Source organism: Pygocentrus nattereri, chromosome 13, assembly GCF_015220715.1.
Source record: "Pygocentrus nattereri isolate fPygNat1 chromosome 13, fPygNat1.pri, whole genome shotgun sequence".
NCBI lineage: Eukaryota > Metazoa > Chordata > Actinopteri > Characiformes > Serrasalmidae > Pygocentrus > Pygocentrus nattereri.
Genome location: NC_051223.1, coordinates 25,753,408 through 25,773,626, shown reverse-complemented (window position 1 = coordinate 25,773,626; position 20,219 = coordinate 25,753,408). Strand labels below are relative to the sequence as shown.

The 20,219-nt window shown below is 38.0% G+C and overlaps 1 protein-coding gene across 3 annotated transcripts in view; it reads left to right on the top strand.

Moving 5' to 3' along the window:
• LOC108430851 (cadherin-18) overlaps positions 1 to 20,219 on the top strand; it is a 214,639-nt gene that overhangs the window by 107,644 nt on the left and 86,776 nt on the right. For all 3 annotated transcript variants that reach the window (XM_037544461.1, XM_037544460.1, XM_017703642.2), the window contains one exon: positions 17,405 to 17,699. In XM_037544461.1, coding sequence (XP_037400358.1) covers positions 17,405 to 17,699 — 295 coding nt within the window. The remainder of the gene's footprint in view (positions 1 to 17,404; positions 17,700 to 20,219) is intronic.

Below are 20,219 nucleotides of genomic sequence, written 5' to 3'. Positions count from 1 at the left end.
CGCACACTTTATGTGCTGATGTTAATGACAGAGGAGGTTTAGAATTCTGCAGTTATTAAGTCAGCAGAGCATTGATTTTATCTACTGTGTGCCTCAGCACTCAGTCACTCAGTGACCCCGCTCTGTAAATTTCTGTGGTCTGAGTTGCTGTAATTCCTAGATGCTACCAATACCCATAACAGTTGATTGTGTAATGTCAAAGGAAGAAAGAAATTTTGCAAACTGACTTGCACACTGACAGCAGAGGCATCCTATTAAGGTACCGCACTCAAATTCAGTGAGCTCTTTAGAGCCACCCATTTTTTTCTTGACTTTATACACCTGTGGCAATTTGGACTGAATGAAACACCTGAATTTAGTAATTTAGCACTTTTTGCAACGCAGATTGTCACTTACAGTAAATTTGGGTCCCAAAGTCCCAAATGAGCCACATACAACAGCAATAATGAAAGAAAGAGCAAGAGGAAGAAACCCTGACAGGAATCAAGACTCAAGGGTGAGCCCATCCTCCTCTGGTCAACAGTTGATGGCAAAGCAATAACATTAGAGCAATATGAATGAAAATAAGCTTTGACAATTAATATGCAATAGTGAATATAGAACAAAAGAAAATAAATTAGCCTGTCATTGGAGAGAACCATTTAGATTAACCAATGATAACAAAGGACAACTGTTAGAGGGCTATCAGAGTAACAATGAGAAATAGATCTATGAAGGTCAGTCACTACTATTGGAAGCATATCACAATAAAAATGACAGTTAAATCCATGAAGAGCAAAAACTACTGTTTAAAGCCTATCAGAATGATACCTTAGAATGAATTTGTGAAAAACCCAGTTTAGTGTGAGGCAATTGAACAGTGTCTATGTTTGAACAGTTCTAGTTACAGTCTGTGCTGGCACCAGTATCATTAGGAGTGGAGCATGCAGGTGTGGCTTTTTGCACAGCAAGAAAGTGAATGGACATACAGGAGGCTCCATAGTGGTCCAGAGGGCAGGCAAGCAGGGGCACCTGATCAAGGCAGAGGTTATGACAGCATCAGACCAGAAAGGATGCTGTGTGTAGTGTTAACAGAGTTCGAGCAGTGACTTCAGCAAGCTTAGCTTTTATAACCTAAGCTAAAGCAGTAAATATATATGGTTACTCACCCTACAGCTCCTTTCAAACCTCAGCATGGGTCAAAAAAGTCCTTTTGGACCATCTCTTTTCTGACCAGTCATGATGCAATGGACATTTTCAACTAAAAAATAAATGCATAAATAAATCTAAATACTAAAAATAACATTTAAAAAATGGAAAACAGTGGAGTTATTATGTTTTAATCTGGCAGTGTTAACATGCACCTGGGTGCTTTAATCCATATTATGCCTCAGAGAGAGAGAGAGAGAAAGAGAAAGAGAGAGAGAGAGAGAGAGAGAGAGAGAGATGGAGAGAGAAAGAGAGAGAGAGAGAGAAAGAGAGAAAGAGAGAAAGAGAGAGAGAGAGAGAGAGAGAGAGAGGGAGAGAGAGAGAGAGAGAGAGAGAGAGAGAGAGAGAGAGAGAGAGAGAGAGAGAGATGGAGAGAGAAAGAGAGAGAGAGAGAGAAAGAGAGAAAGAGAGAAAGAGAGAGAGAGAGAGAGAGAGAGAGAGGGAGAGAGAGAGAGAGAGAGGGAGAGAGAGAAATGGAGAGAGAAAGACAGGCAGGCATGCAACTCTGTATCAATCTATGCATGCACAAGCAAGGTGTATCTTTGAGAGGGGGTTGGGGGGTCTGTATGAAACAGTTCCAGTTCCTGTATACACTTTATTCACACAGTGACAAACACATAGAGTGACAAATTCATGCATTAATCATTAAGTAGGGCGCTGCGTTGACTAAACAAATCCTGTTACATTGCGCTTGTTGATGAAATGGTGCAGTTGCAGACTCTTCAGAATGCTTGAGTAAACTTTAAATCCCCCGGTGGGATGAAAAGCATTTTCTTAGCATAGCTGTGACATTGCAGCTGGAGTGGTACAAGGGCATTAGCGAGACGGCGCTGATTGAATTGCATTCTTCAATAATGGAACCTTATCAGGCCTCTAATTGCATGAAATAATAATTACTTTTCATGGGCCTGTGTTAGTGGCGTAGTGGCTGGCTCTGAACTGCGTTGATTGGTCGGTTGCCCAAATGTGCCGGGGTGAGTGAGACCGTTCTCCTGCTCTGCAGCCCACCTTCATCACTTTGGCACAGATTATTAAAAAAAAAGAAATTACTGCAAATACGACATCAACAAAATGCACTAATCCGTGATGAAAACGTCATTAAGAACAAAAACAGGTCATTATGAGGGATTAAATTTGACATGCCCATATGCGAAAAAGTCCCTGGTTGTTAGCGTTGCTAAATTCCTTGTATTTAATTACAAGCACTGCTATCGCAGGGGCCAGCAAAAATATGACCATGATGCAAAATGACCCTTAATTAGATTGAGAAAGAGTCTGATGATAAATCCTTCAGCACCCAGCAGCACCACTACGTGTGTGAGTGTGCATGTGTGTGTTTTTTTCTTGTCTTTGCTTAATTAAAAGTTGAAGATGCATACATATAGCTTAGCAGAGTTTCCCCTGAGGACTAACTGTCTCTAAGAGATGACACACTGCCTTTCTTTTGCAGAGCACGTCTGTTTATTGTCTTTTTTCTTTTTTTTCCAGCTGGCTGAGAACTGATTTGTTGTTATAGGTGCCATAATTACTAAATCTGAGGATTAAGTGACAGTACAGTACCTTTTGTCCCCAAAATACAAATGTGTTAAAAAATCCACGCTGAAGTTATATTGTCTTTGGTAAACATTGCCACACTAAGCTGGATTTAACAGAAAAGAGTGAATAAATAGATAAAAATGGAATGTCGTTGTTCTGCCAGGTGCCCCCTACACCTGAAAACTATCAATTCTGCTCCACTTGATTCATATTGTGGAAAAGTACAAACCAATCATCCTAATGATGTGTGTTATGATATAATTGTGGCTGTGCTGTGGGAGCAGATTATGGAGTTGTTGAAAGACTTTTGAAATGATTCCAAACTTATTGCTGATACTGATTCACCACCTGCTATTCACTCCTAAAAATAATGTTATTAAAATTGATATTAGGGGTCCCGCGACCCTGACGGAGAAGCGGCTTATTAGGGGTGGGAATCACAGGGCATCTCACAGTACAATATTATCATGATATGTTGCCCATGATAATAATGATCTCATTATACGGCGATGTATTGCAAGACAATCCTCTATGATACATCACAATGTCTGTGTAACTAAAGAAAATAATATCCCCCTAAACAGGCAAATAACAGGAATTATGTATTTATTAGTGTCAGTTTCACAAAATTTAACAACTAATGTGAAACAATGTACAACAAAATGCATAGCTTAGCTTAATGCTTCTTTAACACACACACACTCATCATTTTAGTGTAAGATTCAAGAGTTTTATTGTCATAACCACAGCAGAACAGTACTGTACAATGAAATTCTTATTTGGCTGTTCCTCCATTCAGCAAATATAATCTTAATATAATCTTAGAAGAAAATAGAAAAAAATAGACAATATAAGAATAACACTAAAAACAATAGTAAAAAAGTACAGTTTTATGCACAAAGTTGAAAGAAAAATTAAAGTTATGTGTGCATATGTGCAAGTATGTAGAGCAGCTGTTCATAAAGTGTGCAGGTATATAGAGCAGCTGTTGCATGTTGCCATATACTGTAACCATATAAAATAGCCATATACTGCCAGAAAGCAGAAGAGTTCTGAGTTTAAAACGTCAAAAGGAAGAACGCAGCTGTGCCTCACTAAAATATTTTCTATCTGTGTAAACTTGCAGGGAAACAATAAATAAATCACAGTACATTGTGTCTTGGTTCCAGTCGAACCTTAATTTTCGATTGCACTGTTTGGGCAAAGGTCCTTGTAAATAAGACATAGTGATAGTGGTAGCTCTCAGGGACATAAAAGGAAGTTTAGCTTTAAAAACTGTTAATTGTAGGCTGATTTTGTGGCAATGATAGCTGCTTTCAGGATGATGACGAAGAAGGTGGCTATGCATGTTCGTTGTGCTGCCTGTGTACTTTATTTTAACTAAAAAGTGCAAATCACATATTATTTGCCTATTTCGTTTGTCTCTTCAATACTGTATTTCTGTGAGTTTCTTTTTCTTCACCGCAGGTTTACCCTAATCATTTGATTAGCGCCACCATGTGGAGTCATTAAGTGGTAAATCTGGTTAATGAAATTGGAGGGGGAGTCCGTTTAGAGCATTTACAGTGCATGCATGCTTCAATAAATAAATCAAAATTTGGCAAGTGCATTGATAATGTATCACTTAAGAAAGTAATAACATATGTTGGCGTGTCGATATTTTATCTCACCCCTAATTTATATAGAACCTTTACATTATGTATAAGTTCTTTAAACTTATCCCTGCACTCACACATCTATTTAAAAATGGTACTTCAGAGAATCATCTCTTTCAGCTAATTAACTTCTTCAGAAGTTCTTCATTGGCTGGATCAGAAGCATGAGCATAAGGTGGGTTGTGGGGGCATGTTAGATACATCTTGGTACTAAACTCTACAGGAGCAGTCGGTGAGCTGGTGATCACTGTTCTATGGTCTAGCTCTAAAGAACCCTTTTGACACCTTTATTTATTTTTAAAGTAGGCAACATCCTACTTACAACAAGCTTACCATCAGAACTGAACTGTCAAAGATGGATATTTTGAGTACTTCGCTTTGCGCCCCACTATGAAGCAAGGTGTTCAAGTCATACAGAAGAGTGACAGCCATATGCATGATGACTGTGATTGAAGTGAAGGTGCAGGTGTTTTCATTATAAACCTGAAAGCCTGGCTCACTTCAGAAGAACCGTGTTACTGCAGGGTTTCTGTAGTCTCTTAGGAGGCTAAAAGATGTTCAGGCCTGGAATCTGCTGTCCTCAGCTGACTGCAGACAACACAACACTCAGTCAAGACAAGCTGTTATCTGCTCTTGAAGCTTACGAACAGGTTGGCAAGGAAAATCCTTTTCATAATCCTTAATCTCCTCTTGAGATTCTCAGAACCTTACACACACACACACACACACACACACACACACACACCTTCGTCTAAACCGGAAGTTTAGGACAGATTAGTACAAAAGCACATCACTAAATAAAGCCAAGGCTGGAACTCTGTAACAGATATGGAGCCCTATGTACCGACTGAATAATGTTTGATTATTTCCGTTGATGTGTAATTAAATACCTGCAAAGTGTTTGTCAGTTCTTCAGAAAAATGGCAAGATTAGAAACCTCCCTTAGCTAAGGTACTGTCAGCGTTATATTCAGAGACCTTGACTTTGTCCTCTTTAACTCATTAAAATATGCGGCCAGTGTAGCTATGATGCATGCATGTTGGTCCGTTCATCATGAAGTTTTCACATAGTGTAAAGAATGGCCTCCCTGCTTAGATGATGCAGAAAAATGAAAATCGCAAAAAAATGGAGATTTTTATTTGGACAGCAGCAATATGATTTTTGTCATCAGAAGAAAATTGTTCAATGAAGAGCGAAATATATCCCTATTCATATGCTTATATATTTAATTATGAAAATGTATGAATTGTCAGCTTTCTAAGATCAGCTTCTTTATATGTCAAAATAAATGACATTACACTGAAACATTGCTTAGGAGACGACTACATCAAAGCTATTTTTGTGTATGTAGATTTAACAGCATCACATCTAACTAATATATTAGATCTTTGCAAACTGTCAAGCATGCTTGATTTATTAGTAACTGTTATACAGCACATGTTAAGAAAAGTTGCTGCACTTGGTCAACAAACAAAAGAAGAGAAAAGTAAAGAAAAGAAGAAATCGATTATCTCCATGTTGTTTACAGCTCCCAGATGGCACAGAGTGGGCTAAAGAGGATATATTGTCAAGTACCTGCTAGAAACTTTTACTCCCTCAAAAGTCTGATCCCCCTTGTGTTTCTGTGCTCACAGTTGACTGCGTCTAACAGTTCCCTGCGTCTAACAGTTCCCTGACTAATGCTTAAACTAGGTTTACCGTAATATTTGCAGAAGCTTTTGACAGATAGTGTCCTAAGAACCAGAATAAGAAGAATCTGTTCTTTCTGCCTATGTTCAATTGCAGTGTGCGATGCCCACCTATACTAAGGGTGCTTCAAATGTTTTATTCATACATTTATAAATGGAAGGTGCTTTGACAGAAACAGGAAACCAGCTTCTTCTTTAGTGGCACAAGATGGGTGGCGGGAAAAAAAGTGAAGTCAGGGGTTTCAGTTAAATTACTTTTTTTTCTTTCATGCCTTGTATGCAAGCAGACATCAGGTAGTGAATGCTCATTATCAGGTGAGAGGTAATTTACAATGAGATAGAATGCGCTGTCACAGATTTCATTTTCTTTCTCCCCTTCCATCTGTAATGGAGAAGAAGAGGCATTTTGGAACACAACCCATGCGTTCAAATGATCATTCACTGCGTTCTCTGGATATCAATTTTGAGGAGGTTGCAGAGCTGTTTTGTTTTCATAAAGAAGTTGTTTTGTTAAGATGAGACTCCTGCTGTATGAGGAAAGCAGACAAATACAAAAGTAAAATGAAAAGAAAATCATTTTGAGGCTTTAATTCCACCAGACATCTACTGCAGTAGATCAGTCGTCCCCTTGGAATTATAAGGTTCTATCTGACATTTTTGTCAAAATTGAGCTATTCACATATTCTTACTCTGTGACAACCTCTTAACATTATGTTAGGTGTTTTTTAAGTTGTAGGCATTTTTGTACTCTCCAAACTCAAACTCTAAGTTAGTTCTTTAAGGTTTTCATCTGTGAGCCAATCCACACTTCAAATACACACAAGAGGACCAATCAGGTGCTGCTTCTTTGCCATGTCACCGCTCTGCTCAGTGAATGTGGAAAGTGTTCATAAAACGTCATGAAACATGAAAACATGTTGCTGAAACACTGCCTGCAGTTCTCTAAAAAAAGTCTTGTTGTCTGAATTTTTATACGTTAGGACTAACACTAATATAGTTATAATTACAACAGAAACATTAAATAAGAAACATTAATTCATCCATATTTTCTTTTAAGACATTTTGTTCATTAGAGTAACATTTCTGATATAAAACAAAACCACAGCCTGCCTTTATACTGACATGCTACACGTACTTGCTGGGATACTTGCTATTACAGTAGCTGGTTGCTGTGAAACCTAAAGGAAACTCATAGTTCCTATCTAAAATGGACCTTTGCCCTGGACAAAATATTTATATGATTTATCCTAAAATGAGAAATAAATGTCATAAACAAATAATAAAAATAAATGGCCAAGCAGACACTGTTACAACACTCATTGTATGTTTTAAAACAAATTCCGAACAAACTGTTATGTTCCTTGAAAATTATGGCTTCTTTTCATGCTTTGCCAGATAGAACTTCTTTCTTAGGATTAATAGGTTTTATCTGCATCTGGCCTGTTCCATAAAAAACTAATTTACAAATTTGATAGGATTTTGATGTTGTACATTTAGAACTTGTTGTACACTTAGGGTATCTGTCATTTTAAATTATGAAAGAGGCATGTGTAACATATCAGTTTTGCTATTTGGAACCAAAATTTCTGAATATCTCAGAATGTAGAAAGAGCTTTATAATTCCAAGGAGACAAAATATAAACAAAATTATATAATACAAAATTACATTGGAATAAAATGACATTACATTAACCTAAATGGTTTTTCCTCCTTATGTAAAGCTTCTGTATAATTAATTCTTCAAGATATAAACAAAGTAATTCTGAGTGTTTTGATGTGAAACTGCTAATTGTAGAGAAACATTCCAACTCAAATGTCTTTAAAATGTTGATGATGGGAACGAGAGGTGGCAGAGTCCAGTGTCTGTAACTTCAGTATTGCTATTTTATATACTCTCCAAAACAATCAGTAAAACGAAATGTCTTCAGAGTTTTTATGTGTAACAATGTGATAATGATCAAATAGTGATATATCAAAGAGAAACTGTTACTGGGTTACCTTACCTTGGGGTACCTGCACATACCTCTCCACCAAGAAGGCATAAAAACACTGTTTCAGGCCAAAAGCTTTTCTTAAAATGATTGTAAAACTACTAAAGTAATAACTTTCTTTCACAGAGCTTTTAGAGGCATTAAACAATGCAGATGTCTGGTTCCCATCACCACCACTATGAACAATTCTGACTCTGTAACTTTCTCTAGAATGAAGCATTTCAGATTAAACCACTCTGACTGACATTTGCATCTTAATAATGTAATTTTGGTAAATAATTGGAGTTCCCCTTTAATTAAATAAAGTCATATGAAGTACAGTGAATGCACACTGCCCAAAATCCACTAGCATGCTTTCTCTTCTAGCTGTGGACCCTGAAATGATCCTTCAGTATTGACCTGCTTAGTGCATCAATCTTTGTAGAAGTCTTAAAGTGGACTCAGCGTTGGTCCAGTGGACATGATGAGGAAAGTAAATGAGAGAGGAATTAGAATAATTAACAGATAATGTGCTACATATATAAAGAAACACGTACACACACACACATAGGCACACATGCTGATTAAATCTCAAGCCTTTACTCTCCTGCAAAGAGGATTTAATCACACACAACCCCTCCTTGCTAATTGTGAATATGAAGCTTGGTTGGCTGATTGATGAGTTTATCCTACTCTCTGACCTCTCTGCCCTTCCCTCCCTCTCTCTACTCTCCATCTTTCTCTCTTCTTGCCCTCCCTCTCCTCCCCTGTCCTCCTTCATACTGTCATTTCCTCTCTCTTTGCTCTCTGCTTCCCCTCCCCTCCTACGTGTTCTCAAAGTATTCTTGTCCTCTCCTCTGTCCTCTGTTGCAGTTTGTAGAACTCGAGGCACACCTTAACAACCCCAATATAATAAAAGTAAAGTTTGCTTCCGGTCTTGGGGGGATGTTCTGGCTAATTTTGAAGTTTGAGTATCCATTTACAGATAAAAAGCAGACTTTTGGTTAACCATGAGGAAGAAGAAAGGAGCGCGATCTGACTGCAGAGCTGCAGATTTACACCTGCAGTTTCACTCCAGCTGCTTCAGGCCAGTGGAATGCATGTGCAGTGGGATAGCACGATTGTGCCACGTAAACAAAGTCCTTACAGGAAAGTTGAGTGCTATGGGCGTTCCCATTCGGATTTCAACCAGTGGCTGGTCTCCTCATTTATAATGTCTCTGATGTTTGTACTGGTTGTATGTATTGCAGTGCATATTACCATTCAGGAAAGGATATTATTGCCAATATATGAATCAACCATTGGTAACCAGTTACACCATGAGCCAAAACTCATGGTTTACTTATGGCTATTGTTAAAGCCTAAGGCTTAATGTTATGTTCAGTTTAAGTGTGCTTAAGGTAAAGTTTTTTTCCTGTACATGTAATGTAAGTGTACACATAAAGCCCCATATTAAGGATCAGTTAATAGAGCTATATGTCTACATAACCTATTTGTTTACCCAGACCACATAAGCTGTAGTTTGTTTAATATTTACCATGTGAATCTCTATATGCATTTGTTTCAGCCTAAAGCTTAAAATCTAACTTTAGGCCAACACAAATTTATGCCAAATCTTTTGGGAACCTGCATAAAATGACTGAAATGTTGATTAACCTAAAGCTCTCTATGAAAAAGCAAAACAAGTGCGGGCACATGTGCTGAAAGTCACTGGCTTGACTCTGCTGTAGTGAAACTGCTGGAGTGAAACCATGGTTCTGCGGCTCTGAAGACCGATGTTATTGGAAGAAAGAGGAGTTCTGGCTGATATTATTGATCGCTAGTTCTTACTCAAACCACACGAAGAAGATAAACTGGTGAACTCATGCTAGTAGGCTAAAAATCAGCAGTATGAAGGGAAAATTTAGTAGCAAACAAAATTGTACATCTGAAAACAGCATTTTATGTTACCTGTCAGGCATTTCTTGAAACTCACCCTGATAGTTTTTATACTATTTCTATCATATGTGGTTTTCTTTTACTGACATACACAGAATACACGACATTGTTTTTTAGCAACTTCTTGGCGACTGTGACATAACACTGTAGCCTGCTGAAAAAAACAACACAGACCAGCATGCATTCTGTGTGGGTCTAAGTTGGTTTATGCTTATGTAGTGCATACCAACATCTACAACACAATATATGCTGGGTTTACTGGTGAACCAAAGCAACATCCAAAACACAACATATACGTTGGAACAAAACCTCATAGCTTGTTTTCCAGTTTTCCACATAATTTGGACATGCCCATTGCCCTTTACGTTGTGTGTAAATTGCATGATCAGTGGACTTAAAGAAAACACCCAAATGATTGAAAGTCTGCTTAGATTTATTTGCATTACAAGTTAAATATTTTTTTCCTTCTCCAGTAAAATTGTCCTTGTGGACATACAAGGTTTTGTTCCAATGGCAGCGATAAGCTGGTATTGTTGGTAATGTGGCATGCTGGTCCATGTTTATGTTTCTAGCGGGGTAACCTTCAGCCTCTCACTATGGTAAAAATCACCCTGCATATAGGGTAAGTACTAACTTTGAGATGTGTGCCACTTTTGGCTGAATTGTTCACAAATGGTGGGTGCTCAAAACAAAATTTACATCATTTATAGCTGATTGGCTAAGTTGCTCGTGTGAATGCACCATTAATCACATATTAAAAAAAAAATATTTAGCAAAAACCATAATGCATCGGGTTGTGCCCTGCTACCCCCTGCTCTTTTACTCTCTGGGCCATGTCACAGACTGCCAAAATATTCCTTTTATGTAAACTCTGGGATAATGCTTAGCCTCCAGACACTTCAGCTGTATCAGAGCCGCCACCCGTCGCAGTTGCACTGAGTAAACCGACCGTACAGAGGCAGATAAACCCAATCCCCTCTCTTCTGTCAGCCGAAGAGCAATCTAATGCAGTAGAGAAAGAGCAGAATCAAACAAAGGGTCACCAAGGTTGCTTATGGTTGTCAATTTGATTCCAGCTTCAGAAATAGGCCTTTTATGTACAATGATATTTTTACCGAGTTACCTGAGGGTGTGCGATTCTGTTCACTGCAGAAAGTATTTTTACTTTGTGGCAGAACAGGTGATAGGTCACTGCATTTGTTAGACATGAATGACAAAGTGTGCTATCGTGATGCATACGCATGAATGAAAACTGCAATTATGCGGCGCATGAATATGTGTTATGATGCAGGCTGTGTGTGGCACTAAGTCAATTAGAAAGGTCACTGAACATAAGGGATCACAAAAGCAGCTTGTGCTGCCTTTGAAGCGCATGAGTAACACACTCAATGGCTTGATCAATAAAACACAGCAGGAAAGCATTTTTCCACACTCTATGTCACAGAGATAAGCTCAATGGGGGAAAGTTTGTGGCTCAAGCAGTCTGAAGTCACCGGGTAGCTATGCTATTTGATGGTTCAGTAGCGTTCACTCTAATTTTATGACATGCATGTACTGACGTCAGCTTTTCAAACAAAGACTACTAGAAACTAACTATTGAAACTGAACTAACTCGTTTAAATGAAGACTAAACTAGTCTTCTTTTGCTTCAGCTTTAAAGTTTACAATATAAAGACATTTTTTTGTATTGTGATAAATGATGTCACATTATGTTACAATGTTCTTTTTTTGCTTAAAGAATAATGACAAACTGCATATTTCATTGCAAAGAGAGCATAATTAGGCCTATTTATTTGGGTTTAGAGCAGTACAGTAAGTGAAACTTTTGAATAAAAATCATTGTACTCATATTTTTGACACTACTGGTTGTGGTACTGTTTGAACCTCAGATTGAGGAGGAACAATGTAGATTCTGTCCCGGCTGTGGAACGATGGACCAGCTTTTCACCCTCTCATTGATTGTGGGATGTTGTGGACTTGGAGAAGGCTTACGACCATGTTCCCCGAGATATCTTGTGGAAGGTTCTCCAGGAGTATGGGGTGGCCAAGGTTGTGCCTTGTCTCCACTCCTGTTCATGATATTCAAAGACAGGGTGTCAGGGTGTAGTCGAGGTCAAGAGGGCATTATGTGTGGAGACAAGAGGAGGCTGTTTCTGCTCTTTGCAGATGATGTTGTTCTTTTGGCTGGATTGCATGGATACGAGTGTGAAGCGGTTGGTATGCAGATCAGCACCTCCAAGTTCCATGGTCCTAGCCCATTCCAGGTAAGGAGAAAGGACCTGCTACAGGTGGAGGAGTTTAAGTAACTTCAGGGTCTTGTGTATGAGTGATGGGAAGAGGGATTGTGAGATCAGCCGCAGGTTGGGACGGGTAGCAGCAGTAATGCGGTTGCTGTGCTGGACTGTAGTGGTGAAGAGGGAGCTGAGCCATAAGGCAAAGCTCTCTGTTTACTGATCGGTCTACATCCCGACCCTTATCTATGGTCATGAGCACTGGGTAAAGACTAAAAGAATGGGATCGCAAATTCATGTGTCAGAAATGAGCTTTCTTTGCAGGGTGGTAGGCTTCACTGTACTTGATAGGGTGAGGAGCTTGGTCATCAGGGAGGAGCTCAGAGTAAAGAAGCTACTCTTCCACATTGAGAGGATCCAGTTGAGGTGGTTCGGGCATCTGATCTGGATGCCCCATGGACGCCTCCCGGTGCTATTGTACCAGGCACGGCCTACTGGTATGAGATTCCAGGGTTGTCCTAGGACCTGCTGGAGGGATTATATCTCCAAGTTGGCCTGAGAGTGGCTGGGGATCCCCGGGAATGAGCTGGAGGAAGTTGTTGGGGACAGGGTCATCTGGGATTCTCTGCTCTCCCAACTGCTTAATCTGGATTAAGCGCTTAACGATGATGAATGAATGATGAATGAATGGTTCTTTCTTGCGGATTTTAACTCATCAAACATCAGAAAAACATCTTATCATGATGGATGTAATCTGTTTTCTGAAAATGTCTTGCAGTATTGTGACATTATTATGCCTTTAGTTCAGCTTCATTTGTTTCATTTTAAGTTATAAGTGACATGCATATATGTTTTGCAGCCGTGTTCATTTTGTGTAACATGTTGCAATGCAGTTCCTTATTAACAATGCAATGAGAAATGATAAATAAACTTGTTAACTATTTGCTTTATTACTAACTACACACAAACATGAGAAGGAATTATTTGTTCTCCTAGCAGTTAATATATGGACATAATTTATGGAATGAACAGATAAATGAAATAATGTAGTACGAACCAGGGACACATCATATTAAATATTCATGGTGTAAATACAAAGACATGGTAAATGTTTCAGAATTTGTGTTATGCTGCTTTGTGAATGAATCACAAACTTGCATTTAAACAATGGTTACTATTGAATATGTTTAAGGAAAACGAGTGGTAGATTAACCAATGTTGTAGAACCAAGAGCTGTCATACTAATGTGTCCTTTGGGCTGTATTTCAGTTATTAAGACCAAAGCACTGTAATTCCATCTTGTATATTTGCCACTGGAAGTTGAAATCAATATATGTGTCTTCTCATTATTCAGTAAGTGATTGGATGGCCGAACACTTGCTAACCTTGTGTTGTAGAGAGTTAGCACTAGCCTCATTGACCCAATGACACTTTTATTTCCTGACATTAGAGAGGGACTGGCTGAACACTGGGGATGTGTTGCTAAGAGAGTGTGATATATTAGCCCGTGCCAGAGTAAGTCAGCGGCCAAATTAGAACCCTGACTGTAGGTTAAGTGAAATTTATGTGCTCTCATGAACAAGGGAGGCCATGGCTAGGTTTGGAGGCTGTGGAGCATAGGTGTGAGGAGAGAGGCTGCTTTCAGTCTTGCTGGAAATGCAGTAGTTCTGTGCAATGCTACAGGCTGAATTTGTTATTATATTATATTATATTATATTATATTATATTATATTATATTATATTATATTATATTATATTATATTACATTATATGTAGTTGCATTAGGATCTACAACTAATGCATGGATTGTATTTTTTATCCAAATGAAGTTGAATCCCCATGTAGCTATATGCATTATACAGTTCTGTGTGTATATATACAGATTAAAGTCACAGGTTTGGCTTCTATAAGGTTTGGCAATTAGCGCTGTTTCATCTTTGGGTAAATTATTATCTGCTGGTTTAGGTCTGTTATCTGTTGGTTTAGATCTGTTGGTTTAGATCTACTGTGTGTTTCATTATCATGAACAACAAGTATATTTCAGACATTCCACATATTTTTTTCAGAATTCAATGAAACCACCAGGGATGCACATCTTCAAAAACTATAACCATGAGGCTGGCTCACTCCAAACAAAGTCTATTTAGGATTTGTTTATGAAACCTTCCTTCTCTCATTCACTTTTTGATCTGCCACTAATTTTCCACTGTGTGTTTACAGACTCCTAACACAAAGTCTCATTACCTTAAACTAACAGCTCATGATTGGAGAAGATCTGACTGCAGTCTGGGCTCTGACCCTTCAGCTAATTACTGACTGCTTGTCTGAGTGCTGTGTTTACTGAAAGGAAAGGACAGTTCACTCTGGCAGAGGGCTTTGCTCTGCAATCAGCCCCCGCTTTCTTTAATTAGTGATTAATCTGTGCATTGCTGTTTGGATTAGTGCCGGCTTTGCCGTGCTCTCTTCTCAACTTCTCAGTGCTCTGAGAACAACAGGCAATGATTTCCATCCCGATAGCATGAATGTGTCATTGATGTGTTTGGGGGTTGCTCTTTTTCAGCTCATTTCTACTTTAATGATTACTGTATGGTTTCATTAGACTTCCAGAGTGTTCCCAGATCTTTGTTGTTTTCATGGGCAATAATAGGTCAATGAGTATTCAACACATTGAGCCCGAGCCATGGCTATTTTTAATTTCTTAGCATTCTAAAATGCAGGGATCTGTTCTCCACCCACTGTTATTTAAGACATTATAAGATTTGTGAACAATTTCTATAGCTATGAGTAAATTAATAAACACATGCAAAACAAGCATAAATAAAACAATGTTACTTTTCTAAAAAGGAAACAGAATTGAATATGATGCATTACACCAACGTTCAGTCAAATAAAACAATAAACCGCAAGAGGATGTGTGATCATTTGTTGAAATGATGAAATTTGTTGAAAATGTTTTTAAATGGCCTCAAAATACAAGATGATACGATTTTCAGTTTATGGATAATAATTAAAGCAATAAGCTTTCTTGCTCAGTGATTTAAGGAAAAGGTAGGGGATGTTGTTAGGCACCAAGCAATTTCCTGTGTTATATATCAAGACAATAGTGCCACTTATTTGTACTGAAGGCAGAGCTATCAAAAAATGGACATTTGAAGCTTGTATGGCATTCCATATTACTTTGTATGTTTGTTCAGTTTTAACTATGAATTTTAGTCTAATTGTAGTTGTTAAGAAAATACATTTAAACAAAACCTGGTATGTTTAGCACTGTTATGGGCCATTTACTTTATATATATATATATATTTTTTTTTTTTCTGATGTTGGTCTCATCTATCAATACATACAGTACAAACAACATACACACACACTTTCTCCCTCAGGGTCGCGGGGGGCTGCTGGAGCCTATACAACATGCACATTAATATATTAATATTGCTGTGTTACTGGCATAAGAGTGTGTATATCAATGATTTTATGTCTCCAAATTCATATCAGGACATGTGTTTTTTGTATACTTGCAATAAAAAGTCTTTCACAAAACAGTGCAGTTTTAGAATCTGTTTCATAATTCAACTGTTAGGACTGTTCTACTTATGATTCCTCTGTTGGCGAATCATTAGGCTACAGCAGTGGATGTGAGGCAGACAGTTATTAGATGGTGTCATTAAGACCCTCGGGATAAACTGTCTTCCAGAGCATTGGAGATCCTCTCCGTGTTGTGTGTTGTCAGAAAGCCAACGATCCTTGAGACAGCACTCAGGAAGCACAACCTGTTGTTCCCAAAGCTCTTGTGTCTGAATGTTTTGCTGAACACTGTGGCCTAAGGATTTATGCCAGCAGTGTGTGGCAATTTGATCCTCAGCTCTGTCTATTTCTTCTTAATTCTGGACAGAATCTTCATTTTTACCCACATACTTAGACAAAATGGTGACAGAAAATAAATGACCATTTATTTCTGCTGCTTCTCTGTGTCACTGAATCCATTTTCTTGAGCAAGAGATGTGCTAAAGTTTTATAGCAGTACAAGATTGTACAATACAAGCCTAGGTGCAGTCTGTGGGGAGCACAAGACTGAGTTATTTATTTTCATGAAGCATTTTCTGCCGTGCATTTATGATGAGCCATAACTGAGAGGCAGCTCATCTATCGGCAAGAGAGCTGTCGGTAATCCTCCTGCTATCAATTAAGAGAGAAGCATAGCTGAAGTTTCTCCTTTCTCTCTCTCTCTCTCTCTTTCTCTCTCTCTCTCTCTCTTCTCTCTCTCTTCTCTCTGTTCTGCTGTTCTAGCAATGCAAATCCTAGTTTTTGCTTTTTTGTTGTTTTTTTTTATTTCTTGGAGTGCAAATGCAAGTGTATAGTACATCCTTCAAAATGAAAATTTTAATCATTACTACATCTGCTGTAAATATATCTACTTGTATCATACAGCTGTGCCACAATACCTTCTAGAGTGAGAAAGTCTTGTCTAAATACTAGGAAAATAGTGGTGGGAGGAACTACAGCTTCTTTATTGTGCTTGTTGGGGAAGACTGTCACTGTGATTTCACACCTATAGACATTAGTCTCTATGTCAGGAGCTATGCTATGCTAGCAGTCAGGATTTCTTTATCACTGTGGGGAGATTCCCAGTGGTTGTATAATGTTTTTGAATAATGCATCAGAACTGTGATGGACAAAAACACAAACAGGGTACAGAATTGTGAATTCTATCAAATAGATGATGCTGAGAGGTGACGGCCGCAAAACGTAACAAATAAGATTGGAAGTTTTAGGCCTGGATGTCCTTTTGACTAACTAAATTTTGTTCCTGCTTCAGCGAGCAGTACACTTCAGCATTAATAAACTATAAGTAATGTTTACAAAGTACTGCTGCTTGGATAAACCGATGGTTGTTTAAATGAACACTTATAATGATGGTCTGACATAGATGCTTTGCAGATGTTTTGGTTGTTTTTAACTTACGTTCAACTAAATATTGAGATATCTGTCTAGTTCCTGAACAGTGTGTTTTTAATATGAGGTTCATATGAGATGAGTAATTCATAGGTTTTTTAATGCTAAAGCTCATTATTTGTAAGTTCATGTTAACCAATGCACTAAATAATATTAATTAAGTGAAACTTAATGTAAAGCATGAGCAACAGCAGTTTTCTGATGTTAACTAAAATACAATTCTCTATTTTTTCTCCCTTCTTAGCTTCACTCAAATTCAGACAAAGGTGATGGTTCTGTCAGGTACATCCTAAGTGGGGAAGGAGCAGGGACTATCTTCATCATCAATGAAGTAACAGGAGATATCCACGCCACCAAGAGTCTGGATCGAGAGAAGAAGTCACATTATGTTCTCCACGCTCAGGCCATTGACATCAACACCAACAAGCCCTTAGAACCGGAGTCAGAGTTCATTATCAAAGTGCAAGACATTAATGACAACGCACCCAAATTTCCAGATGGTCCCTTTGTCACATCTGTGCCCGAGATGTCAGAAATTGGTATGTTTTTTGGTACATGCTACACACAAATATGATGCTTTGTTAGACAGCAGAGTAGATGCAGTCTAGTTTCATGCTGTTTACAAGTTTCACAGATACAGAAAACCAAAATTTCAAATTCAGACCAAGTAGTTTGGCTTTCAAAAGAAACATGACTTGTCACTGCTGAGCATTTTTATTCCATTTTCACTCCACACTCCCATCACAGTCAAATGGGTTTTCCTCTATGCTCCCATATTCATGGAATGGACCTTATTTTGTGTTTTTGTTTTCTGCAGGAGACCCACTGAGCTCCCCCAGGAGCACTAAAACCTTTAGACAGCACTCAGTAACCCACTACCCATAATGCTTCTCTGTGTTCTCTGAAATCCTCTACTTCAAGTAGCAAAGAAAAAAACCTAGAGAGAGAGACAGAAAGAGTTCCCCACAGACAGAGCTGCTGAAATGCTCAGTCTCCTCAGTCTCATACGATGCCATCAATCCTCATGCCTTTGTTCTATGTATTCCATTTTTAGCCCTAACCACAGAAGCCATCTTTTACACTCAGTCCATTCCAGTCTGCATTTTACCCCACACTTACAAAAGATCCTCTCACTCTCGCTTCCACCCCTTACTCTAAGCTCGATTTGTGGAAATAGAGGCCATTTGACTGTTTTTTCACCATTGACTTTGTAAGAGGTTGGTTAGCTTCTGCATGAAAGCTACCATTTGACCTTGTGTTTATAAATCACTCATATTTGAGTTTCTATGTCTATCTCTATCTCTAGGTTAGACAAGTTTTACACAACACTAGCTATCAACCCATTCAAACCCATTCAAAATGTAGCCCAGATATAAGTTTTCCTCAAAATATGTACAGTATTAGAGTGTGCTATTAATTTCAAATGATACTGATGTGTAAAACGTCAGATAACTAGCTACTAGGAAATGGCTGAAATTATTAAAAAGAAAATTTGCTCACAACATTTTCTACTTGCAGTATATGAATCATTCTACAAAACTTGTTCACTTGTTTTAGCTGTTCAACTGACTTATACCTGACTACACGACTAGCAAACACAGCTTTGAACAGTTGTTGTGCACAAATAAATCTGTTTAATTAAAACACAAAAAAGTTTACTCAGTTGCAGAAAATGTGCTTCAGTAGTAACAATTCTTAAAGTTACACATTGATTTTCAGACTTTGGGAAACATTTTACTTCAAAACAATGTGATCTAACTGCTCACCATGTTGCATATGTGTCTATACAGAACCTTTTTGAAAATGGTTCTATATAGTGCCAAACAGGATTCTTCTACTGGTACAAGCTGGACATTGTAACAATAGAAGAACAAATTTTGGTTCTATAAAGACCCATTTTAAATTAAGGTTCTACATGGAACCATAAACAACACATTTGCTGTCATTCTTGAGAGCAAAGAACAATTTAGGCATGCAGATGGTTCTATATTGAACTCATTGTTTGAAATAGAACTATTGCCTTTACTACAGAACCCTTGATCCTTTTTAAAAGTGCAGAATATATACAACATATTCCATATATACCAAACTTTTGGCAAAAACAGAAAGCATGAGCAATGCAGAGAAAAACACAGATGGATATCTTTAGATAAATTGGTAAGTCACACAAAGTCTCTGTAAAGTTAGAGGATGATTTAAACACAGATACTTGCTGTAGCTGTAGTACGGCGGGGTTAAATTATTAAACTCAATCTGTGCTAACATCATGACCCACATGTATACACATATACAAAATAATAATTTCTACTGTAGCAATTTCACAAAAAATAATGTGTGCTATGATTTGTCATTATTTTTGGAAATGTTCTGTAATGCTTGCCCAACCTCACAACAACTGTTAAGAACAAATACACTTGGGGAAGCATGGATAGGTTAGTGAGGTGCAGCTTATTTGCAAACATATATTAAGTGCTGCACAGTTTATTTATGGTTATGCATCACTACTTGAAGTGTACACTTTGCTATACTTTAGTGAGGGTTATAGTTTTGCACTGACTTATGTGGGCTGCATGAATGGCAGTGTTATAGATGTAAGTGGTACATTTCCTTATTTTCTGCTTTGTGCAAATCAATTGGGTGCATTGGCTGAGCAACATGTTTTGAATCCCTGTTTCTTGTTTATTTGAATCCCGAGTTGCTGTTGCCTTAGCAACAAAGTTTTACTCAGTGGATCAGATGCATGACTGCTTTTGTGAATGCAGCAGCTGTAAGCGTAGGTAAAAAGCCCAGTCATAGCTGAGTTGACAGAGTATCCACCCATGTACAGGGTTTTGTGCTAAAAATTCCAAGCACATGAACCAATCTCATTAGTAGGACTATCATGATTACTTGGTTAAGAAAAAAAAACAAACTTTTTTGTACTTAGGAATAGAAATATACAGTTGCATACAACATAGTATAAAAATATATTCTCTCAATCACTCGGGGAGGTCAGATGAGTCAATTTTAAATTAACTTTTAAATGAGACTTTGAACTGTCTGTTCCAGTAAATTTGTAG